General features: G+C 39.3%; 1 protein-coding gene across 7 annotated transcripts in view; it reads right to left on the reverse strand.

The window, feature by feature from the left end:
* LOC139767190 (serine/threonine-protein kinase tousled-like 1) overlaps positions 1-26,578 on the reverse strand; it is a 172,898-nt gene that overhangs the window by 77,820 nt on the left and 68,500 nt on the right. For all 7 annotated transcript variants that reach the window (XM_071696259.1, XM_071696258.1, XM_071696256.1 and 4 more), the window contains exon 2: positions 12,479-13,434. In XM_071696259.1, coding sequence (XP_071552360.1) covers positions 12,479-13,434 — 956 coding nt within the window. The remainder of the gene's footprint in view (positions 1-12,478; positions 13,435-26,578) is intronic.

Consider the following 26,578-nt stretch of genomic DNA (forward strand, 5'->3'; position numbering starts at 1 on the left):
AGTGAGGATGATACTATATAATTTGTTGTGAAAAACAGAGGATGAGGACTGGAGGGAGAGAAATGGGGAAAGTGCGTGTGTGGAATGGTGTACGTCAGGTAGGCATGTAAGGACAGGGATAAGTGAAGTCTCTTTTACCATGGCCACCTCCTTGATGGGAGTTCCCTAGGGAAACAAGTATCAGAGTTACAGATAAATAGATAGAGAGCACACCTAACAGAATGTCCTTTTCTTTAGACATGGTTCCAGCTGTCACCAGTTTGAATTTTCTCTTAATCAAAAACTCTTTGATTTATTTTTTGTTCTAACCCAAACATTTTGCTTTGCAAATTTCTAGAAGAACTGTCCACTCTTTTTCCTTGCAACACAGTTTCACATATTCACAGAAACAAACTAAGAATTAAGTCATGAGTGATTTTACTTAGTATAAACCTGTCCTGGCCTTGTTCTTATACTCGTTTTTAATGATATGCTTCATTATGTGATTGTATATTACTCTTGGGCAGACAATACATGATGTTAGACCAAATGGTCTATAATTTGGAGCAGCTTTGACCCTCCTTTGTGTACTGGTATTATGCATGACATTTTTTGTATATCTGCTACACTGGAATGATGAGAGTTTTGTCTCAATAATACAATTGTTTTGCTAGTCGTCTTTGTTCTTTTAAGTAAGAAGCTAGGATTCCATCAGATCATGACATCAAATTCTCTAAAGTTCAGTGACTGTTTCAGTTATGTTCCTCTCAGTAACTTCTATACCTCCAATGGCATGCTCTTCATACAGATTAAACATTTCATCTACATTTTCTTTAACTTCCTTTGGGTGAACATCAACTTGTACTGGTTGATTAGCATCTGGCATATCTTTGTAAAGGTTTCTTTCATCTTTTCACTCAATAAAGGGCCCAATCTCTTAATTCTAAGTTCTTTGCTATATTCATATAAGAGAACATTTGTAATCCACAATAGTTTGTATCATTTTCCCCTCATTTTTCTCTGTTCACTTCTCTGCAACTCCATGCTTCCTCTAAAAGCATTTCTTAATTCTTTCCTCCAGCTCATCTACATTTGCTTTGCTTACTGCATAATTTTTCATTTTCTTCCGTTCTCTTCTATGTAATTACAGTTTTCTATTCTCTTGACACCTTTCGCTTTACACTGCTTTTCTTTCTTCTTTTCTTTTCTTTCACTATTCGCCATTTCCCATGTTAGCGAGGTAGCGTTAAGAACAGAGGACTGGGCCTTTGAGGTAATATCCTCACCTGGCCCCCTTCTCTGTTCCTTCTTTTGGAAAATAAAAAGAAAAAAACGAGAGGGGAGGATTTCCAGCCCCCGCTCCCTCCCCTTTTAGTCGCCTTCTACAACACACAGGGAATACATGGGGAGTATTCTTTCTATGTGGTATTAATCCTTTTGGTGCATAATAAATCTTTAGGGAGTGCCTTTAAAGTGTCATTAATATACCTAAAAATGCAATTAACAATTTGATGTTTTCTAGATATGGCACCAAAGTCTCTGAAATCCATACAGGACAATGAAAAATTACTTGCAAATAAAGAAAAATCTGTAAAACATTGTTCTCCCATATATGGCACATAAATTCACCCAAATAAATCAATAAACTGCTAAAATCATTACTAATCACAAAAAAGTAAATCTGAATACCAACATACATTGTATAATCTAAAATAATACTCATATAGGAAGTGAAGGATCCTGGAAAAGTAACATATATTTGGTGAAAAATAAAAGTTGTTATTTTGCCATGGTTTTTATTTTTTAACTTCTTCAAGGAAAATTATGATAATGATAATACAAAATACAGTACTATGTATATTATGAATCATCTAAATCTAAATTCACTGAAAATATGGCAAATATCGTGAATCTAAAAACTGATACCTGTGGCTTAATATAAAAATCTTTCACAGCAGTCAAGTGTAGTCTGAATCTGGGAGGTTTTGGCCATGACACCCTCAGTCTTATGCCATTTGTGTACAGGAACTGGTGTAGCTGAGCTTGATGGAAGTAGGTCACATGTTTCCATTTCATCACTCAATTATACCTCTGAGGCATCATAATCAGTATTCATCATGCCTGCAAACTCACTCCCAATCTGACACTAACAAAACAGCTTCAATTTCTGCATCACTTGCAGCAGCTCTCTTCCTCTTGCTACTCTTGATTGCTACAGGGGAAATGAAATATTTTGGAAATCATAACCACGAACGTAAAACACTGTTTAGCAGCTTATTCTATAACCTATGGCCTATATCACCATAAAAGGAAAAATAAATCATACTAGTTATACTTGAAATTAATAGACAGCTGATTAATAAATAGATATCACAATCAAAACACAGGAGTCAAACGGCTACTCACTCACTGTGTAATCAGTCAGCTGATCGAATGTAAACAAACATTACAAGCTGCGCTTCTTACATCCTCCAAACTTCTGGCTTATATACACCTATAAGAGGATATAAAACAGGGTAATATAATATCTGGGACTAACCTACGAATAAAAATCTATGTTTAACTATCATACACATGGAGCGTGAATGAAGAAATTTGAGCAAAAACTGTGAACGCTGGTGTATAAACACATTTTAGCAGCTCATCACAAAATTTCAGGCATATATTAGTATATCAGAAGATAGATGCTTTAATACTGAATATATTGATAATATATAACGTATATCATTTAGTAATAAATCAACAAAATCAACCTTAAAACATCAGAAATCAACTTACTACAAGGTCGGTCAGCTGGCGTCTGTATACAAGCACTCAGTGCGATGTTACTCACAAGATGGCAGCATACATAGAGATGTGGTGGGCTTTTCAAGGATGTATGAGGTGTTTTCACTTGTAGTAAGAGGAAAATTTTCTGAAGCCAAGTAGTAAGTCCAATTGTCACAATTATTGGGAACAGACATGAGAGCAGATATACCTGCTTAATGCAGCAAAACGGGTTAATAATTTATCCTATAATTTCGTAAAACACTGCTGTGTTAGTTTTTGCAATATTGCTTTTGAAGACGCAATTCCTCTCGTGTTTTGTCAAAGTAGAAATCTTATTCTTTTGCATTATGGCTAGTTGTGCAAATCTTGCTCATTCACCAGCCATAAAATCAACTGTGCACCAAAAGGGTTACACAGCAGCCCGCTGCAACTGATGTGCTACAAGAGAACAGTAACCTGCATCAACTTATCTAACTTTTTCTGTCTGTCTACCTATCTAGGTGAATTCCGTACTATCTGCTTAGATTTCTTCCACCACCAGGAAGGAGCAGGAAAAAAAATATATTCTCTTCAGTTCCCCTTTTATCACCATTATTGATGTACAGCTGTTGACATGCAAATTGTGCATCGATGGTGACCCTGTAGAAAACATGTAGATACAAAGGAATACAAAGGAATTAACAGCAACAGACAATTGGTTCCTTTTGAGGTTGTCTATAATAGTAGAAGATGTCAGAAACTCAAAGATTAGAGGTACGAGTTGAAAAGCAAACACGTCTGAAGGACAAAACTAGCAAACTTTTCATATAACTATACACAAATAATGTCAGTTAGAGACTTGAAGTGAATCAATTATTAGGTCTATTCTAAATTGTATCTATGATACTGCTTTTAACTGCCCAAATAAGAAAAACACTCCTTCCGTTAACAATCCTGTTGAAGAAAAAGTACTTCACCTCACTGAGTGTAACATGTTTGCCCACAAGTTTTTAACCATTACTCAGTGTGAAATCAGACAAATTACGTCTAAATCTGGTTAAATTAAGACTATCAAAGCCTTAGATCATTTGAATATCTATATTAGATCAACTCTTAATGTTCTCTTTTCTTTTCTAAGTCATACAAGTCTCAGGTGTTTAGTCAACTCTCATACAATCTGTTTCTCAGTCTGGGAATCATAGTGGTAGTTCAACACTGTAAACTCTCTATTCTATGTCTTTTCATCAGAAAAGATGATCAAAACTAAACACAATGTCCAAATGGGGACACAGCAATTATAAAGAAAGAGAATGATTTCCCTAGACTTAGATTTGAAAGCCTTATTTAAGAATCCAAGAATTTTGTTCATTTTTACTGCTTCTGTGCACTGCTTACTTGGCTTTATGGCACCAGTCTTTTTCCTCATCTACCTTTTACAGCTCACCAGAATAAATTCTGTAGCTCACCTTCTTGTTTTTACTACTGACGTAAAATTCTACAATTCTAATTTCCAATACTATAATTCATTTGCCACAGTAGGTTAGCCCATCAGTTTGTCTGTCAGTTTCAAGATGCAGACATTCAATATCAGCTGTAAATTCATTTCCCAGCATAGTATTGTCTAAAAATTTTGATATCTTACAAAGCAGACCAATATCAATATTAATAAACCTGTCCCAGACTGATCTGGAACATCACTTGTCACGCCTATTCATTCTGAGGTTTAACCACTAACCACTGTTCTTTTTTCACAGCTAATCAACCAATTTCCTAATAACTGAAGGTCGATTCCAGCTATACCACGTGACTTAACTTTTGCCAGTAATCTTTGATTCTAAGCTTTATCAAGTTTCTTTTATAAGTCCAAATGCACAACTTTAACTGCTTTACTTTCATATCTTTTTTCATACATATTCGCTATTTCCCGCATTAGCGAGATAGCGTCAAGAACTTAGAACTGAGCCTTAGAAGGATGTCCTCACCTGAACCCCTTCTCCGTTCCTTCTTTTGGAAAATCAAAAATGAAAGGGGAAGATTTCCAGCCCCCCACTCCATCCCCCTTTAGTCGCCTTGTACGACATGCAGGGAATACGTGGGAAGTATTCTTTTTCCCCTATCTCCAGGGATAAACTTTCATCATAGATGTTGATATAGAAAATAATTACTACCTCCGTGATGACAAACACTTATCGTATGTGTCAGTTAGAGAGGGAAGTGAAGAATAACATAATAAGTATAAGGATCTAAGTGACTTAGCGATTTTAATAAAATTAAATAAGGGAGGAGGCCAGTAACATTTCCCATCATCCTCGACTTGGCTTTTGTTTGCATTAAAGAGATAAAGTAACAATAGCACCAGACATTGTGTTTACATTATCATGGGGTGATGTAGGGCTTTGTCAACAGACAATTGTCAAGAACTTGGTTATTTCTCAAGAAAAAACACCTCCAATGCCCTATCCAAACATGTAAATTAACCTCCCTACTCATACTCATTTTTTCAGTGTGTGTAGCGTAATATTTTCATTCATGTTATTCATTAGCAACACTATGCCTGTGTATGAAACTGGGGCAAAGTATGAAACATCATGTTCTAAAAATAGATATAAAAAATACCAAACTTCCAGTATTCCTTCCCACATGAGACATCCACTCTCCCTCCTTGCTCATATCACGCATGGGCAGTGTAATATTTCTAAATATATACATGTTATTCACTACCAAGACTGTGCTTGTATGTGAAATAAAAGTAGAGTCCTCAGCCAAGTTCAATATCTTCACATCGTTCTATCTCATCAGGAACTGTTAGACAAGTCAATGAAAGTCCTCTGTCCCTTCCGAAGCAGTCAACTTTCTCATGCTTTTGCAGGCAGATCAATCAATTTCTTTTTTCTTGCATGCCCCTTAATTGACTTCTTTTAACATGCCCACCATTTAAGGATTATATATTTTACCAGTCACCATTCCATTTTTGGCACACAATTTGACAAGCTTTCCTTTTTTTTTTTATCTCAAGAACTCTATGCTCCATAATTACACCCTAAATTATCGCATCACCCAATCATGCATTCAGATTCCCTAGGACTAAAATCTGATCCCTTACATCAACACCCCCAAAGCACCCACTTAGCTCCTTCTATTCTGTTCTTCACTCCTCACTGCATGAAAAATATGCAAGGACAATCAACCACCTCCCACAACCTCCCTCTATTCTAACACATACCAGAAAGTGGTTCTGATAAACAACAAAAAACTTACAATATTCCAGAAAAGAAAAACTTCCATCAAGGATTCATAAACAACCCACAACAAAGACTGACAGAAAACGGATATGGAGCATATTTAGTATGTATGTAAAGCATGAGGAAAATGATGGAAACGGGGAATTTTAGGCGAGAGTGAAGTATGTTTAATGATGAGCAAAGGCATGAGTAAGTAGTGTGGAGTTCGTCTCAGGATAAAACAAAAGAGTTGCGTCGATGTTATTCAGAGTCTTACAAACATGAATGCTATAAGTAGATAATGCTAGGTAATATAAGAAAATGATGGAGAGAGAGAAGTGAAGCTCTGAAACATGGTTGGGTCTGGATTATACTTAGTAATGGGTGAAGCTGATAAAGAACAGAACATCAAAATGCCAAATATAAAGGAAAAGGATGCTGACAGTACATACAAATAAACAGTCTCTTAGTAGGCCACCAAAAGTAACATGATGCGCATATGGAAAAAATTCAAGTCCTCAGTCACAGAATGAATGTACAAATCAAACCACATACTGAATACAGAACAGAAACAGGACTGATCACAAACAAAAGATATGCCAAATATCTAGGTGTGATGATGTCGGATGACCTCACATTTGGAGAATGTAACAAAAGAACTGTTGCATCTGTGATGATGATGATAGGATGGATATTGAAAATTTACAAGAAAAAAAAAAGGCTCAAAAAGACCACTGATGACACTACTCAAAGCACTTGCACTTTCCCAACTGGGATACAGCTAGGTTCTAACATTATCAAATACAGCCATAGAAATGCTGAGCTAGAAAACATCCAAAGGTCCTTGAAACCTGCACTGATTCAGTAAAACATCTGAATCACTGGACAAGCTAAAAACTTTAAAGTGTACTCATCAGTTAATATATGAGAGACATCGTCATATACACAAGAAAAATATTGGAATGCTAAGTCCCACACTTACAAAGATAGCTCTTTGCTGGAAAGACTGAGTGGAAAGAATGTACAAATCAAATCCACTGACTAGCAGAGATATGATAAAAAAAAAAAAAGGGGGGGAATATAGCACATATAACAGTGGCCCATGTCTAATTTACCTAAAACCAATAAATATTCAGATATTTACACGAGGATCCTTGGATCTTTTTTTAAAAGGATGTGGACATTTTCCACCAAGGTGCAACAGACCAGTTAGAATCCAAAACATAAAATAGATGGAGACCTAAAACAACAAACAATCTGCCAACCATATTCTCACATGGGAGGCTTAGTTGCAAACCAAGTTATAGGTGTATTGGACAAAACCTGAAACCAGCATCCAGTCTATACATGGTAAAAGCAATGTGGATGTGTTTGAAAGGGGGACTGAAAATATGAGACTTGGTTTATATGGGATTTTGAATATTTGGGGAGACTATTTAATGAGATTAAAAGAATGATTGATGAAATTTTGAAAAGAAAAATCATGGCTATGAAAGTAGTTCAAGCTTCGAGGAAAATCATGTGAAGTATCAAAATGAGCTTGCATGTGTCCTGAACCAGACAGCAAAAACAGCGTACTGAAAATGTAGAGTTTTCACAGAATAACGACTTTAGGATGCCATCTGCAGTAAATGATTTTCAAAAGGCCTGGTGTTGACTGGAAACAGAGTACAAAATGGAAATAAAAATGCAAGCAGAATGTAATAAACAGTGACTGATAATACACAAAACAGAGTTCTGAAATGGTATGGGCATAAGAAATGGATGAGTAATGAAAGGATGATGCAGCAGCATATAAGTGAGGTGACAAAACAGAAGGGAAAAGGAAGATCATGAGCAAGATGGAAGGAGACATAACACACAGGGAAGAGGAATTAACATACACAAGTTTGGAATTGAGCAAAACCTCTTTGACAGTGGGAGCAGGAATTGAGCAAAACCTCTTTGACAGTGGGAGTATACTTTCTCTTACTTAAAGGATTGTGAAAGAAAGTGTACAGACCTATGATTGTTGTAACTTTCAAACTTGCCCCATTAGGTGCACTTTATAAATATTTGTCCAACAACTTCTTGAATAGTGTCTTCATGGGCAATTTGTGATGTTTCTATACTCATAGGAAATAAATGGATCAGTTTTAAGCCCTCTGTATTCACTTAGTATCTTTCTCTTGCTACAATGATGGCACCTTTTGGATTTAGAAATGCTTGTGACACTTGAAACTTTTGAAGCCTGAAAGATCAGAACCTGCAGAGAAATTTATGACAATGAAGTTCTTGAAGCAGAGTACTGACAGAAGGTGCTGAATTTGATGAAGACCCCTCTATGCAAAATTTGAGTCTCCTTTGAACTTCAAACAGTATGGGCAGGAAAAGCAAAAACATAAAAATGGTATGATAAAATGAATCTCCATCATCCACCCTAAAGCAAGAGGATGGGATTCACTTACCTTGCTAATTCTTGTTGACATTGGTTATGCTCTGGCAGATGTATAATTCATCTTGGCAAAAAGTTAAACTGTGGCGCAAGCTGGTTTGCTACCTAAAGCTGAGCTAGTTACCATGTGGGGTGAGCTGGGTTAATTAATATTTAGTTAAATGGTGCACTGATCAACCTGGCTCATAACTAGCAGATCTTTGATAGCTGATGTTTGAAGTAATCACTGCAGTATGTTTTAAATTAAATATTCACTTGGTGGTATGTTGCCTTTCCTATGACAGTTCAAAACAATGTTGTCTAAAGTATGTTCTTATGGACAAAGACAATACAGGAAGAATACATAGTCAATAATAAGGCCAAAATCAAGGCTTATCTAATCACGAGAGAAAGATGAGAGCTAAAACTAAAAATCTTCGAGCTTTAGAAACGAGAACAAAAAGCCAAGTGGAATCAACATACATCTAAAAGACATTGTTAAAATGATGTAATGACATTCATGTAATTTTTCAGTGGAGACCACAGCAAAGATAAGTGATTTCAATATGGTGAGACTGTAAAAGAGAAAGAATATTATAATGACCATCAACAAATACGACGAAAGCTCCAATGCAGTGAGTTAAGGAAGTCAAAGACCAAAGTCTTTTAGGCCATGAGTAAAAGATCAAATATATATATTTGTAACCATGAACAAGAGAAAAGAGTATGAAGACTTTTGGGAGAAGGTTGAATAATCAATAACTAGTAATTGTCCATAGGGTCATTTGATGGTCAAGTGCTGTGTATTTTGTAGGATTTAATAAACAATGTAACACTAAACCATCATTACGCCATAATCTGCACCACATATCCTATTATTTGTCTTCCAGCACTGAAATTCAAGATGCAGTCATAACAACAACTAGCTAAACTATGTGATAAATATATGCCTAATATGTATTTTATTCAATTATTACATATACTTTGTCACTGTCTCCCGCGTTAGCGAGGTAGCGCAAGGAAACACGAAAGAATGGCACAACCCATCCACATACACATACACGCCCACACACGCACATATACATACCTATATTTTTCACCGAATACATATACATACATACACAGACAAACATATATACACATGTACATAATTCATACTTGCTGCCTTTATTCATTCCCACTGCCACCCTGCCGCACATGAAATGACACCCCCCCTCCCCCTGCACTCGTGCGAGGTAGTGCTTGGAAAAGACAACAAAGGCCACATTTGTTCACACTCAGTCACAAGCTGTCATGTATAATGCACCAAAACCACAGCTCCCTTTCCACATCCAGGCCCCACAAAACTTTCCATGGTTTACCCCAGATGCTTCACATATCCTGGTTCAATCCATTGACAGCACATCGACCCCAGTATACCACATCATTCCAATTCACTCTAATCCTTGCACGCTTTTCACCCTCCTGCATGTTCAGGCCCAGATTGCTCAAAAATCTTCTTCACTCCATCCTTCTAACTCCAATTTGGTCACCCACTTCTCCTCCTTCCCTCCACCTCAGGCATGTATATCCTCTTTGTCAATCTTTCCTCACTTATTCTCTCCATGTGACCAAACCATTTCAATACACCTTCTTCTGCTCTCTCAACCACACTCTTTTTATTACCACACATCTCTCTTACCCTTTCATTACTTACTCGATCAAACCACCTCACACCACATACTGTCCTCAAACATCTCATTTCCAACACATCCACCCTCTTCCACAAAACCCTATCTATAGCCCACACCTTGCAACCATATAACATTGTTCGAACTACTATTCCTTCAAACATAACCATTTTTGCTTTCCGGGATAATGTTCTCGCCTTCCACACATTCTTCAACGCTCCCAGAACCTTCGCCCCCTACTCCACCCTGTGACTCACTTCTGCTTCCATGGTTCTATCTGCTGCCAAATCCACTTCCAGATATCTAAAACACTTCACACTTCCTCCAGTTTTTCTCCATTCGAACTTACGTCCCAATTGACTTTTCCCTCAACCCTACTGTACCTAATAAACTTGCCTTTATTCACATTTACTCTCAGCTTTCTTCTTTCACACACTTTACCAAACTCAGTCACCAGCTTCTGCAGTTTCTCACCCAAATCAGCCAATATGTATACAGATATAATCAACCTTGCCTAACCAGCCCAGGTTACCCTATATGGACATCCATGTTCAAAAGTCTGTAGACAGAACACCAAAGAACAATAATCACTGATAGTGCTGTAATTCTAAAAGTGATGGTAAAGGGTTCTATGGTACTTCAGTGCTGTGTGCTACTCTGTAAGTGAGCTGGACATGCTACTGAGTTCCTTGATAAATATGAAAATGTTGCGAATTGAATAAAACAACAAGCCTTCAGGCAATATTTGCTCCATCTTTTCTGAGATCAATGAAAAAATGGTTTTGAAGCTGAAAAATGATGATGCAAGAAAGATAATGGATGAGTCATCAAATCGTAAAGATAGAGAAGAGGCAATGGGCGACGGATGAATTAAACATCTTTTACATCACAAATAATAGTCTGAGAGAGAGAAATGCCATGCAAATGAAGAGATCCATTACCATATCTGAATGTCTTAACAGATGCCATCTAAGCAAAGACTGATAACTGTAGAGAAAGCTCATACATAAAGCCAAGAGACAAACTAAACCCATCTAATTACCTAGTCTACTCACCAAGAGTAGTAACTTCTCATAAAGTTATGAAAATAAGTACTAATTATCTCAACCTATCTTATTTTCTTACAGCGTCTGTAATTTCACTCTCAGGAGAGCAGCTGAACATACCTTAGCCAGAATATCTGCCCAACAGAGCTACAGGGTTTTTGTGTCCTGAAACTTCAGGTGTTTTTTGTCCTACATATGTAGGAACAGCTACAGGCTTTTTGTGTCCAGAAACTTCAGGTGTTTTTTTATCCTACATATGTAGGAACAAAGTAAAAGAAAAAATAGACTGGCTATTAGACATTTGAAACAGATGCTATTCAATCTTCTACTAAAACTAGGTTTCCATGATGTGAAAGTCGAGAAGAACTTTAGCACTACTACGGGTGTTGTAAAAATGAAAGGTATGGAGATGGCTGGTACCTAAAATGTCATAGATAGATAATGCATGAATATCCTGCTTTAAAGTGGGAAAAGGCATACATAATATATGGATATGTAGATACATAAATAAATGATGACATGAAGAAGGGACAGCATTAAGAGCAAAACAAAACCACAGAAAATACAGCCCTACAATTCAGGCAAAAGAAAAATAAAAAATATTCAAAAAATGAAGAGAACCACAAGATAAAGAGTATAGATATACTACAATAGTGTAGATATACACAAAAACTTGACTGGCATATGCAAACAAGGGTTATCAGTTAGGGATCACTAACTCTGAAAGCTGATATATGCCCAGGACAGCCTCTCATTTTCTACCAATAACACTCTTCAATCATCTGCTGTCTTTCACAGGTTGTAAATCAATGAATAAAGAATCAAAGCAAAGTATACTGTGTGTAGCTGAGTACTTCTTAGATATCTTCCATAGCATCAGAAATAAAAGAATCAATACTATAAGCAAATAATATGTTTCAAGCTCAACATACCCTAAAAGAGAAAATCTGTTCATATCTAATATTTCACATATATAGGCCTATTACGAACCATGCTTTGCCACTGTATACAGTGCACAATGGAATTCTTACAGTTGAAAAAGAAGAATTATTGCATCTGGGTACTAATTGCTTAGCATCTCATTTGTACTGCCATTCCTAGTTCTTCATAAAACTCATGAACAGGGTCATATCAAAATTACTTCTCATTTTCACATCCACAAAAAAGGTTGTCAGAAACACCACTGTTATAATACAAGGCCATTACTTCACCATGATATCAAAGGCCTCTCTGTGATACCCAAGAATCTTGCATAAACAAGTCAGGACCACACTGCCATAATTTTCTATTTCAACTCAAGATATCTGGGGTATAACTTCCTATACCCTCAAAGACACTTACACTTTACACAACACCCACATTATTGAAAGAAAATTTACTGTCACTGAATGCATTTCTAACCTTCTCCAGTCTTCCCGCCTCAAGGTTCAGGTACATGGGGAAGTCCACCCTGGCTCCAACCCTGGCCATCTCCCCAGTCAGTTTAGGACTCCTGCGGGCACCCCTGGGGGATGTCAGGTGCCGCTTGGCTTTTTGATTCTTCTTAACAATCTTTCTGGAGAGGTCACCTGTGGGATCGAACTCCAAGCCTCCTACCAAAGGCTTGTCTGAAGTCCCAGAATAATCACAGGATTTTTGAATCTTCTTGACAGAAGGTATAGAGCTATCCTCCGATTCAGGTGCCCCAGGGTGAGCACTTTCTGAAGTACTACATTGTAGACTAACTGAGTTGGGGAGTTGATTACTTCTGTAGCCACTTTCCTGATTCGAATTCCAGCCCTTGTAGGATAAACCCTGTGCCTGGTTATTAAGAGTGTCTCTGCCACTATCTTGCATATGTTCTAATCTTACTACTTGCCTTTCTTGGCCTCCAAAAGCAGATGTATTAGCCTGTGTAACTGGAAGACTTTGGCCTTGTCTACTGGAACTTACAATTATTTCAGATCTATACGGAACATAACCAGGCTGTATTGTTCCATACTGTCCAGAACTTTTTTTCAACACAAGATTCTGACCACCTACACTAGCCTGCAAAGGAGCTGGAGAAACAGGAACTGGCTGCCTTGTGCCCAAACATGTTGGTGGATCTAACCTGGGTACAAAAGAGGAAGATGTAGCCTGTTCCCCTACACCTATAGCTGTTTTTCCAGTTTCATGTATACCTGAACTAGTTTGAACAGGTACTTGGAGGTTGAAGTGGGAACCTCCATTTCTTGGGGTTTCTGCACCACTTTCAATATCTGAAGTAACCAAAAAGGGGGGTTCCATTACCCGGCCACCAATCCGTGCCTCCAGGAGCTCTTGTTTACGAGGATCCAGGGCATTGAAGTGCTCCATCTTAAAGCCTGTCACCGCTCCTGTGGAAAAATATACTCATCAGATTTGACATGAATTAGACCAACGTACAGAAATCATTGGAAATTTCTAATATTAATATTTTCCCCTTTGGTTTCATTCAAAACAATACAAAACTCCTTCCCTTAGCCAAAATTATTCAGTGGATCCATACACTGTAAGGATACAAGACAGTTATGCCAACGGCACTAGTACAATTATAAGTACTACTTTCTAAAAGAAAAAATATGTTTTGAAAACTGAAAGTCTTTTTTCTCCGAGGTGGTGTCCCATAAGCATCAGATATATTCCCTAAGAACATACAGGTATAAACCTTCCTACCGTCATAATCTGGTGTGCAGACAACCAGCCTTTGCTCATCCTCAACCCTCAATCTATCCTGGGGATTGAGGTAGAGAACACTTCCTACATAATCCCTGCAAGTCACAGAAGTCAACTAAAAGATATGGGAACATGAGGCTGGAAACCCTCCCCTTCTTGTATTTCAATTTTCAAAAGCTGAAACACAAGAGGGAGCCAATCAATGAAAGTTTTCCTTCGCAACACTTGGGAGTCTGAATGAGAATGGATGTAACCAAGATGAGAAGAAGGAAGAAATAGGTAATATGTTTGAGAGGAACCTGGATGTTCTAGCTCTGAGTGAAACGAAGTTCAATGGAAAGGGGGAAGGATAGTTTGGAAATGTTCAATGGGTAATGTCACAGGCTAATTGGGTTAGTGTGAGAGTGAGAGCTAAGGAAAAGGTACAGTTTCTTTGAATGAGGAAGTTGCAGAAATGTTTGAAAGAATGCAAGGAATGTAACCCCAGACAGTTGTGGGTAAAAATAAAAGAGGATTAAGAGAATTAAGTGACCATTAGTGCTTATGCTCCTGGAAGTGAGAAGAGAAAGAAAGAGAAACAAGTATCTTAGGAGAGGCTAAGTTAATGCATGAGCAATTCTGATGAGATTAGGTATCAGTGATAGGTGATCTGTATGTGAGAGAAGGCAATGTTGCAGTTAAGGGCATAGTTGGAGGGCATGGGATACTCAATTGATGTACAGGAAATTGATGAACATCTTGTGGTACTGTGTGCTGAAAAAGGAATGGAGGTTGAGAATACCTGTTTCTAAAAGGACATAGGTGAGTAGGGTAGATCAAAAGTGGGCATTACTAAATTCTGCATAAACTGACAGACATGCAAAAGAGACTCTTGGATATGAATGTTATGAAAGGGGCACGTGGTGCAATGTCTGACCATTACATAGACATAGAGGACGCAAGAGTGAAGCTTTGTGGAGGCATTAAAGAAAGGAAATGATTTGGGCTGGAAGACCATGGCTGTTTAATTTGCTTAAGGATAAGGTAGCAAGGGAGTTGAAAGGAAGGGTCTTGGAAAGAGATGGTCTGTAGTCTTTCAGGGATGGGGTGGGGGAGATGAGATGAATTAATAGTTGTTGATGACACAGTGATGGAGGTAGATTTGAGTGAGAAACTGCATAAGCTGGTGTCTGAGTTTGGAAGAGTGTGTGTAAGGAGAGAGTTGAGAGTAAATGTGAATAAAAGCTAAGTTATTAGGATTAATGGTGGACAGAGACAGGTTAGATGGATTGCTGAGTTTGAATGGAGAGACCCTAGAGAAAATGGGATGTTTCAGATAACCGGGGGTAGACACACAAGTTGAAGGAACTAGGGAAGCTGAAGTAAGTCATAGGTAGGTGAGGGGGTTCTAGGATCCTAGGTGCACTGAGGTGTGCATGAAAAGAAAGGTCATTATTATTGAAGGGAAAGATGGACATGTTTGATGTTGTATGGATGTGAGGCATAGGCTCTATATAATAGAATATGAAAGAGGATAAATGTGTAGGAAATGAAGTGCTCAAGGACAATATGTGGCATGAAGAGGGTTGATCAAATATGAAACAAAAAGGTTAGAGAAAGGTGTCAAATATTATAAGAGTATGGATGAGAAAGCTAAAGAGCGCATACTGAAATGGTCCAGACATATGGAAGGGTAAGCAAGGAGAGGTTGACAAAGAGGGTTTGTATGTCAGAAGTGGAAGGGACAAAGAGAAGGGGAAAACCACAATGGAGTTGAAAGGATGGAGTGAATAAAGGTTTCAAGTGCTCAGGGGTTGAACATGAAGGAGGGAGTACGGTATGCATGGGATACAGTGAATTGAAACAATGTGGTATACATAGTGTGACACACTGTCAGTGGACTGAACCAGGGCATATGAAGCAACTGAGGGACACCATTTAAAAGTCCTCTGTGCCCTGGCTGTGGTTTTAGTGCATTACAAATGACAGCTAAAGAATGGATGTGACTGAATGAGATCATTTCTTCATCTGTTCCTCATGCTATTTCATTTGCATAGGAAGCAACAAATATTGGAATATAAATATATATATGTAATATAAAAATAATAAATAAAAAAAAAAAAAAAATATATATATATATATATATATATATATATATATATATATATATATATATATATATATATATATATATATATGTGTGGCATGAGAAGAGTGGGAGGTGGGTTGATTAGAAAGGGTAGTGAGTGGTAGGATGAAGAAGTAAGAGTATTAGTGAAAGAGAAGAGAGAGGCATTTGGACGATTTTTGCAGGGAAAAATGCAGTTGAGTGGGAGACATATAAAAGAAAGAGACAGGAGGTCAAGAGAAAGGTGCAAGAGGTGAAAAAAAGGGCAAATGAGAGTTGGGGTGAGAGAGTATCATTAAATTTTAGGGAGAATAAAAAGATGTTCTGGAAGGAGGTAAATAAAGTGCGTAAGACAAGGGAACAAATGGGAACTTCAGTGAAGGGCGCAAATGGGGAGGTGATAACAAGTAGTGGTGATGTGAGAAGGAGATGGAGTGAGTATTTTGAAGGTTTGTTGAATGTGTTTGATGATAGAGTGGCAGATATAGGGTGTTTTGGTCGAGGTGGTGTGCAAAGTGAGAGGGTTAGGGAAAATGATTTGGTAAACAGAGAAGAGGTAGTAAAAGCTTTGCGGAAGATGAAAGCCGGCAAGGCAGCAGGTTTGGATGGTATTGCAGTGGAATTTATTAAAAAAGGGGGTGACTGTATTGTTGACTGGTTGGTAAGGTTATTTAATGTATGTATGACTCACGGTGAGGTGCCTGAGGATTGGCGGAATGCATGCATAGTGCCATTGTACAAAGGCAAAGGGGATAAGAGTGAGTGCTCAAATTACAGAGGTATAAGTCTGTTGAGTATTCCTGGTAAATTATATGGGAGGGTATTGATTGAGAGGGTGAAGGCATGTACAGAGCATCAGATTGGGGAAGAGCAGTGTGGTTTCAGAAGTGGTAGAGGATGTGTGGATCAGGTGTTTGCTTTGAAGAATGTATGTGAGAAATACTTAGAAAAGCAAATGGATTTGTATGTAGCATTTATGGATCTGGAGAAGGCATATGATAGAGTTGATAGAGATGCTCTGCGGAAGGTATTAAGAATATATGGTGTGGGAGGCAAGTTGTTAGAAGCAGTGAAAAGTTTTTATCGAGGATGTAAGGCATGTGTACGTGTAGGAAGAGAGGAAAGTGATTAGTTCTCAGTGAATGTAGGTTTGCGGCAGGGGTGTGTGATGTCTCCATGGTTGTTTAATTTGTTTATGGATGGGGTTGTTAGGGAGGTGAATGCAAGAGTTTTGGAAAGAGGGGCAAGTATGAAGTCTGTTGGGGATGAGAGAGCTTGGGAAGTGAGTCAGTTGTTGTTCGCTGATGATACAGCGCTGGTGGCTGATTCATGTGAGAAACTGCAGAAGCTGGTGACTGAGTTTGGTAAAGTGTGTGAAAGAAGAAAGTTAAGAGTAAATGTGAATAAGAGCAAGGTTATTAGGTACAGTAGGGTTGAGGGTCAAGTCAACTGGGAGGTGAGTTTGAATGGAGAAAAACTGGAGGATGTGAAGTGTTTTAGATATCTGGTAGTGGATCTGGCAGCGGATGGAACCATGGAAGCGGAAGTGGATCATAGGGTGGGGGAGGGGGCGAAAATTCTGGGAGCCTTGAAGAATGTGTGGAAGTCGAGAACATTATCTCAGAAAGCAAAAATGGGTATGTTTGAAGGAATAGTGGTTCCAACAATGTTGTATGGTTGCGAGGCATGGGCTATGGATAGAGTTGTGCGCAGGAGGATGGATGTGCTGGAAATGAGATGTTTGAGGACAATGTGTGGTGTGAGGTGGTTTGATCGAGTAAGTAACGTAAGGGTAAGAGAGATGTGTGGAAATAAAAAGAGCATGGTTGAGAGAGCAGAAGAGGGTGTTTTGAAATGGTTTGGGCAAATGGAGAGAATGAGTGAGGAAAGATTGACCAAGAGGATATATGTGTCGGAGGTGGAGGGAACGAGGAGAAGAGGGAGACCAAATTGGAGGTGGAAAGATGGAGTGAAAAAGATTTTGTGTGATCGGGGCCTGAACATGCACGAGGGTGAAAGGAGGGCAAGGAATAGAGTGAATTGGAGCGATGTGGTATACCGGGGTTGACGTGCTGTCAGTGGATTGAATCGGGGCATGTGAAGCGTCTGGGGTAAACCATGGAAAGCTGTGTAGGTATGTATATTTGAGTGTGTGGACGTATGTATATACATGTGTATGGGGGTGGGTTGGGCCATTTCTTTCGTCTGTTTCCTTGCGCTACCTCGCAAACGTGGGTGACCGGCAAAAAAAAAAAAATATATATATATATATACATATATATATATATTTTTTTTGCTTTGTCGCTGTCTCCCGCGTTTGCGAGGCAGCGCAAGGAAACAGACGAAAGAAATGGCCCAACCCACCCCCATACACATGCCTTGATTCAATCTATATATATATATATATATATATATATATATATATATATATATATATATATATATATTTTTTCTTTTCATACTATTTGCCATTTCCCGCATTAGCGAGGTAGCGTTAAGAACAGAGGACTGGGCCTTTGAGGGAATATCCTCACCTGGCCACCTTCTCTGTTCCCTCTTATATATATATATTATCCCTGGGGATAGGGGAGAAAGAATACTTCCCACGTATTCCATGCGTGTCGTAGAAGGCGACTAAAAGGGGAGGAAGCAAGGGGCTGGAAATCCTCCCCTCTCATTTTTTTTTTAATTTTCCAAAAGAAGGAACAGAGAAGGGGGCCAAGTGAGGGTATTCCCTCAAAGGCCCAGTCCTCTGTTCTTAACGCTACCTCGCTAATGCGGGAAATGGCGAATAGTTTGAGAGAAAGAAAAGAATATTTTTTTTTTTTTTTGCTTTGTCGCTGTCTCACGCGTTTGCGAGGTAGCGCAAGGAAACAGACGAAAGAAATGGCCCAACCCACCCCCATACACATGTATATACATACGTCCACACACGCAAATATACATACCTACAGAGCTTTCCATGGTTTACCCCAGACGCTTCACATGCCCTGATTCAATCCACTGACAGCACGTCAACTCCGGTATACCACATCGATCCAATTCACTCTATTCCTTGCCCTCCTTTCACCCTCCTGCATGTTCAGGCCCCGATAACACAAAATCTTTTTCACTCCATCTTTCCACCTCCAATTTGGTCTCCCACTTCTCCTCGTTCCCTCCACCTCCGACACATATATCCTCTTGGTCAATCTTTCCTCACTCATTCTCTCCATGTGCCCAAACCATTTCAAAACACCCTCTTCTGCTCTCTCAACCACGCTCTTTTTATTTCCACACATCTCTCTTACCCTTACGTTACTTACTCGATCAAACCACCTCACACCACACATTGTCCTCAAACATCTCATTTCCAGCACATCCATCCTCCTGCGCACAACTCTATCCATAGCCCACGCCTCGCAACCATACAACATTGTTGGAACCACTATTCCTTCAAACATACCCATTTTTGCTTTCCGAGATAATGTTCTCGACTTCCACACATTCTTCAAGGCTCCCAGGATTTTCGCCCCCTCCCACACCCTATAATCCACTTCCGCTTCCATGGTTCCATCCGCTGCCAGATCCACTCCCAGATATCTAAAACACTTTACTTCCTCCAGTTTTTCTCCATTCAAACTTACCTCCCAATTGACTTGACCCTCAACCCTACTGTACCTAATAACCTTGCTCATATTCACATTTACTCTTAACTTTCTTCTTTCACACACTTTTCCAAACTCAGTCACCAGCTTCTGCAGTTGCTCACATGAATCAGCCACCAGCGCTGTATCATCAGCGAACAACAACTGACTCACTTCCCAAGCTCTCTCATCCACAACAGACTTCATACTTGCCCCTCTTTCCAAAACTCTTGCATTCACCTCCCTAACAACCCCATCCATAATTAAACAACCATGGAGACATCACACACCCCTGCCGCAAACCTACATTCACTGAGAACCAATCACTTTCCTCTCTTCCTACACGTACACATGCCTTACATCCTCGATAAAAACTTTTCACTGCTTCTAACAACTTGCCTCCCACACCATATATTCTTAATACCTTCCACAGAGCATCTCTATCAACTCTATCATATGCCTTCTCCAGATCCATAAACGCTACATACAAATCCATTTCCTTTTCTAAGTATTTCTCACATACATTCTTCAAAGCAAACACCTGATCCACACATCCTCTACCACTTCTGAAACCACACTGCTCTTCCCCAATCTGATGCTCTGTACATGCCTTCAACCTCTCAATCAATACCCTCCCATATAACTTACCAGGAATATTCAACAAACTTATACCTCTGTAATTTGAGCACTCACTCTTATCCCCTTTGCCTTTGTACAATGGCACTATGCACGCATTCCGCCAATCCTCAGGCACCTCACCATGAGTCATACATACATTAAATAACCTTACCAACCAGTCAATAATACAGTCACCCCCCTTTTTTTAATAAATTCCACTGCAATACCATCCAAACCTGCTGCCTTGCCAGCTTTCATCTTCCACAAAGCTTTTACTACCTCTTCTCTGTTTACCAAATCATTTTCCCTAACCCTCTCACTTTGCACACTACCTCAACCAAAACACCCTATATCTGCCACTCTATCATCAAACACATTCAACAAACCTTCAAAATACTCACTCCATCTCCTCACATCACCACTACTTGTTATCACCTCCCCATTTGCGCCCTTCACTGAAGTTCCCATTTGCTCCCTTGTCTTATATATATATATATATATATATATATATATATATATATATTATCCCTGGGGATAGGGGAGAAAGAATACTTCCCACGTATTCCCTGCGTGTCGTAGAAGGCGACTAAAAGGGGAGGGAGCGGGTGGCTGGAAATCCTCCCCTCTCATTTTTTTTTTCTTTTTTTTTAATTTTCCAAAAGAAGGAACAGAGAATTGGGCCAGGTGAGGGTATTCCCTCAAGGGCCCAGTCCTCTGTTCTTAACGCTACCTCGCTGATGCGGGAAATGGCGAATAGTTTGAAAGAAAAAAAAATATATATATATATATATATATATATATATATATATATATATATATATATATATATATATATATATATATATGTAGGTTTGCGGCAGGGGTGTGTGATGTCTCCATGGTTGTTTAATTTGTTTATGGATGGGGTTGTTAGGGAGGTAAATGCAAGAGTCTTGGAAAGAGGGGCAAGTATGAAGTCTGTTGGGGATGAGAGAGCTTGGGAAGTGAGTCAGTTGTTGTTCGCTGATGATACAGCGCTGGTGGCGGATTCATGTGAGAAACTGCAGAAGCTGGTGACGGAGTTTGGTAAAGTGTGTGGAAGAAGAAAGTTAAGAGTAAATGTGAATAAGAGCAAGGTTATTAGGTACAGTAGGGTTGAGGGTCAAGTCAATTGGGAGGTGAGTTTGAATGGTGAAAAACTGGAGGAAGTGAAGTGTTTTAGATATCTGGGAGTGGATCTGTCAGCGGATGGAACCATGGAAGCGGAAGTGGATCATAGGGTGGGGGAGGGGGCGAAAATTTTGGGAGCCTTGAAAAATGTGTGGAAGTCGAGAACATTATCCCGGAAAGCAAAAATGGGTATGTTTGAAGGAATAGTAGTTTCAACAATGTTGTATGGTTGCGAGGCGTGGGCTATGGATAGAGTTGTGCGCAGGAGGATGGATGTGCTGGAAATGAGATGTTTGAGGACAATGTGTGGTGTGAGGTGGTTTGATCGAGTAAGTAACGTAAGGGTAAGAGAGATGTGTGGAAATAAAAAGAGCGTGGTTGAGAGAGCAGAAGAGGGTGTTTTAAAATGGTTTGGGCACATGGAGAGAATGAGTGAGGAAAGATTGACCAAGAGGATATATGTGTCGGAGGTGGAGGGAACGAGGAGAAGAGGGAGACCAAATTGGAGGTGGAAAGATGGAGTGAAAAAGATTTTGTGTGATCGGGGCCTGAACATGCAGGAGGGTGAAAGGAGGGCAAGGAATAGAGTGAATTGGAGCGATGTGGTATACAGGGGTTGACGTGCTGTCAGTGGATTGAATCAAGGCATGTGAAGCGTCCGGGGTAAACCATGGAAAGCTGTGTAGGTATGTATATTTGTGTGTGTGGACGTGTGTATGTACATGTGTATGGGGGGGGTTGGGCCATTTCTTTCGTCTGTTTCCTTGCGCTACCTCGCAAACGCGGGAGACAGCGACAAAGTATAAAAAAAAAAAAAAAATATATATATATATATATATATATATATATACATAAACTGGAGGAAGTAAAGAGTTTTAGACATCTAGGAGTGGATCTGGCAGCGGATGGAACCATGAAAGCGGAAGTGAATCATAGGGAGGGGGAGGGGGCAAAAATCCTGGGAGCCTTGAAGAATGTTTGGAAGTCGAGAACATTATCTTGGAAAGCAAAAATGGGTATGTTTGAAGGAACAGTGGTTCCAACAATGTTGTATGGTTGCGAGGCGTGGGATATGGATAGAGTTGTGAGCAGGAGGGTGGATGTGCTGGAAATGAGATGTTTGAGGACAATATGTGGTGTGAGGTGGTTTGATCGAGTAAGTAATGTAAGGGTAAGAGAGATGTCTGGAAATAAAAAGAGTGTGGTTGAGAGAGCAGAAGAGGGTGTTTTGAAATGGTTTGGGCACATGGAGAGAATGAGTGAGGAAAGATTGACCAAGAGGATATATGTGTTGGAGGTGGAGGGAACGAGGGGAGGATTTCCAGCCCCCCGCTCCCTTCCCTTTTAGTCACCTTCTACGACACGCAGGGAATACGTGGGAAGTATTCTTTCTCCCCTATCCCCAGGGATATATATATATATATATATATATATATATATATATATATATATATATATATATATATATCTTTCTTTCTTTCTTTCAAACTATTCGCCATTTCCCGCATTAGCGAGGTAGCGTTAAGAACAGAGGACTGGGCCTTGAGGGAATACCCTCACCTGGCCCAATTCTCTGTTCCTTCTTTTGGAAAATTAAAAAAAAAAACGAGAGGGGAGGATTTCCAGCCCCCCGCTCCCTCCCCTTTTAGTCGCCTTCTACGACACGCAGGGAATACGTGGGAAGTATTCTTTCTCCCCTATCCCCAGGGATAGGTATATATATATATATATATATATATATATATATATATATATATATATATATATATATATATATATATATATATATACACATATATATTTTTTATTTATCTTGCTTTGTCGCTGTCTCCTGCGTTAGCGAGGTAGCACAAGGAAACAGACGAAAGAATGGCCCAACCCACCCACATACACATGTATATACATTCACGTCCACACAAGCAAATATACATACCTATAATCTCAACGTATATATATATATATATATATATATATATATATATATATATATATATATATATATATATATATATATATATATACATACATATACATATACACACATGTACATAATTCATACAGTCTGCCTTTATTCATTCCCATCGCCATCTCGCCACATGTAATAACAACCCCCTCCCCCCTCATGTGTGCGAGGTAGTGCTAGGAAAAGACAACAAAGGCCACATTCGTTCACACCCAGTCTCTAGCTGTCATGTAATAATGCACCGAAACCACAGCACCCTTTCCACATCCAAGCCCAACAGAACTTTCCATGGTTTACCCCAGACGCTTCACATGCCCGGTATACCACATCGTTCCAATTCGCTCTATTCCTTGCACGCCTTTCACCCTCCTGCATGTTCAGGCCCCGATCACTCAAAATCTTTTTCACTCCATCTTTCCACCTCCAATTTGGTCTCCCTCTTCTGATCTCTCCACCACACTCTTTTTATTACCACACATCTCTCTTACCCTATTATTACTTACTCGATCAAACCACCTCACACAACATATTGTCCTCAAACATCTCATTTCCTGCACATCCACCCTCCTGTGCACAACTTTATCCATAGCCCATGCCTCGCAACCATACAACATTGTTGGAACCACTATTCCTTCAAACATACTGAAACCACCACACATGAAATGAAAACCCCCTCCCCCAGCTCGCGTGCAAGGTAGTGCTAGGAAAAGACAACAAAGACCACATTCGTTCACACTCAGTCTCTAGCTGTCATGTATATTGCATCGAAACCATAGCTCCCTTTCCACATCCAGGCCCCACAAAACTTTCCATGGTTTACCCCAGACGCTTCACATGCCCTGGTTCAATCCATTGGCAGCACATTGACCCCAGTATACAACATCATTCCAATTCACTCTATTCCTTGCACGCTTTTCACTCTCCTGCATGTTCAGGCCCCAATCGCTCAAAACCTTTTACACTCCATCCTTCCCCCTCCAATTTGGTCTCCCACTTCTTGTTCCCTCCACCTCTGACACATATATTCTCTATGTCAATCTTTGCCCACTCATTCTCTCCATGTGACCAAACATATACATACACATACAATTTTTTTCATTAATATTTGCCATTTCCCAGGTTAGCGAGGTCGCTAAGCATTAAGAGCAGAGGACTGAGCCTAAGAGGGAAAATCCTTACTTGGCCCCCTTCTCTGTACCTTGTTTTGGAAAAGTATGAAATGGAGGCGAGGATGTCCAGCCCCCTGCTCCCTCCCTTTTTAGTTGTCTTTACAACAGGCAGGGAATACATGGGAAGTATTTTCTCCCCATCCCCAGGTCTCTCTCTCTCTCTCTCTATATATATATATACATACTAAGGAAATATGGATTATTTGGAGTTTGGAGTTCTTTAACAAGACTTTTCTCCCAATATACAGCATTGCCAAAATTGACTTTTCACTCTCAGTGTAAACTCATACATGTTGAGGCTGGTAACACCTCTATCTATTTAATTCCAGCTCCAGAATCTCCCTTCTATCTTCATAAGGCTCAATCAACACTCAGGTCATAAAGTATTGTGATGTGAGTGCCTCTGTGAGTGCCTCTTCACATATGTTGAAACTGTGATTGTAATGCTGTAGGAATGGGCGAGATCTAGAGTGTGCATGGCAGAGTGTAACACATCTGCCTGGGGGCTGTGGCTTCTGGTAGCTGAATATCAGGTGGGCTGAGTTTAAGACTTAATTAGGAAGTCAGATGTTTAATGTTTGTTGGGGTCCTACTATGTGTGTGTTTTTCAATGTCACATCTGTTGGAGGTGGAGGGATCTATGCGCAGCCTATTTAAGTATGAAGCACAGGTAAGCATTATTCTTCTACTTGAGGAACACTGGTTACAAATGGAGTGGTTTGGGTTGGAGGGGTCTAGTGTTGTTACACAGACTTGTGTGCCTAGCATATTGAGGTGGTACATTATTGGGTGGATCTTTGTTTCACTGTGTAAGTGTATGAAGCCTGTTGTTGCCAGGCAGCCAGTGACTGTTCTGAATGCATTATTATGTTTCGTTTGCAACTAAATATAATTACTTTCAGTCCCTGGAGTCCCTTCCATCTTTATGAGGCTCCTGCAGCACTCAAGAAGCTAGCCACCTCTAATGGTCAGAACCATTGGTCATAAGTGTTGCCATGTCGTATGTGTGTCTGAGAGCAGAGAGTGTTAGGAACTGAGTAGGAAGAGCTCTATAATTTCTTGATGGTGAAAGCATCAAAGGCATGAAGATAAATGAGACATATTAAAGTGGTGTTTGTAGTGCTGTAGCCATGGGTGATGTCCAAAGAGAAGAAGGAACAGTGTGAACCAAGTTTGTCTGGGGGTTGTGGTTTTGGATGGGTGTATGTCTGGTAGAATGGAGCTTAAGACTGAATTGGGAAGTTGATTATTTAGTAACTGTTGGGTTGTTTCGGTATACACATTTTGTCAGTGATATACCTGTTAGGGGTTGGGGGTAGTGAGCAGCAGTTACTAAAGTATGAGGCACTGGGTGAGCTTTACCTCTCCTTAGGGGTTGGTGGTTAGTTATGGAGTGGTTTGGGGGAAGGGTTCTCATGTTATTGCACAAAAGTGAGTACCAAGCATAAGGAGGTGGGATTGTTTATATATGCACATGGGTGCATTACAGAACTCCACGTGCATAAGGTTACACCACAAGTTAAAAGTCACATTTCACAAGATTGTATCTCTTGGTGTATAATCTTGTTAATGAATTTCTCAATACAAAGAAGTCCATCACTCCCCTGTTGTGCAGCATTGGATCAACAAAAGCTGCTGAAGTACCTCTGGGACCCTTTCAAGAAGGAGATTAAGGGGTAATCATGATGAATATATAAATAAACATAGACTATACAAAATATTTTTTTCTCCAACTGATCTTCATATTTTCACCATTTTAAACTGCAGTTCCAGTGAGGTCTGAAATGTTTACTAAAAAAATATCAACCTTTAGAGTGAGTAATTCCTCATTATCTTTTTGCTGTTAACCTACTGCAACTATTCCTCTTGAACAATACAGCTACCATATCTACTTGAACCATCCCTATTTGCTTAATACACATCTCCATGTCTTAGGAATCAACACGGATTACATGTATCACTCTGCTACAAATATCAACTACTGTATAAATGACATGAGAAAATGAAAACAAGCACGTGTTCTTAGTAAGCAACTTTAGATCATAATCTCCAACAGCCATCAGTGGTGTTTCTATTTGATCAAAGGTTTAACAACTTAACACTGGCATAATAACAGTAAGCAGAGAGGTATTTTTTTTCTTTTCTTTCATACTATTCGCCATTTCCTGCATTAATGAGGTAGCATTAAGAGGG

The sequence above is a fragment of the Panulirus ornatus genome, chromosome 59 (genome assembly GCF_036320965.1).
Source record: "Panulirus ornatus isolate Po-2019 chromosome 59, ASM3632096v1, whole genome shotgun sequence".
NCBI lineage: Eukaryota > Metazoa > Arthropoda > Malacostraca > Decapoda > Palinuridae > Panulirus > Panulirus ornatus.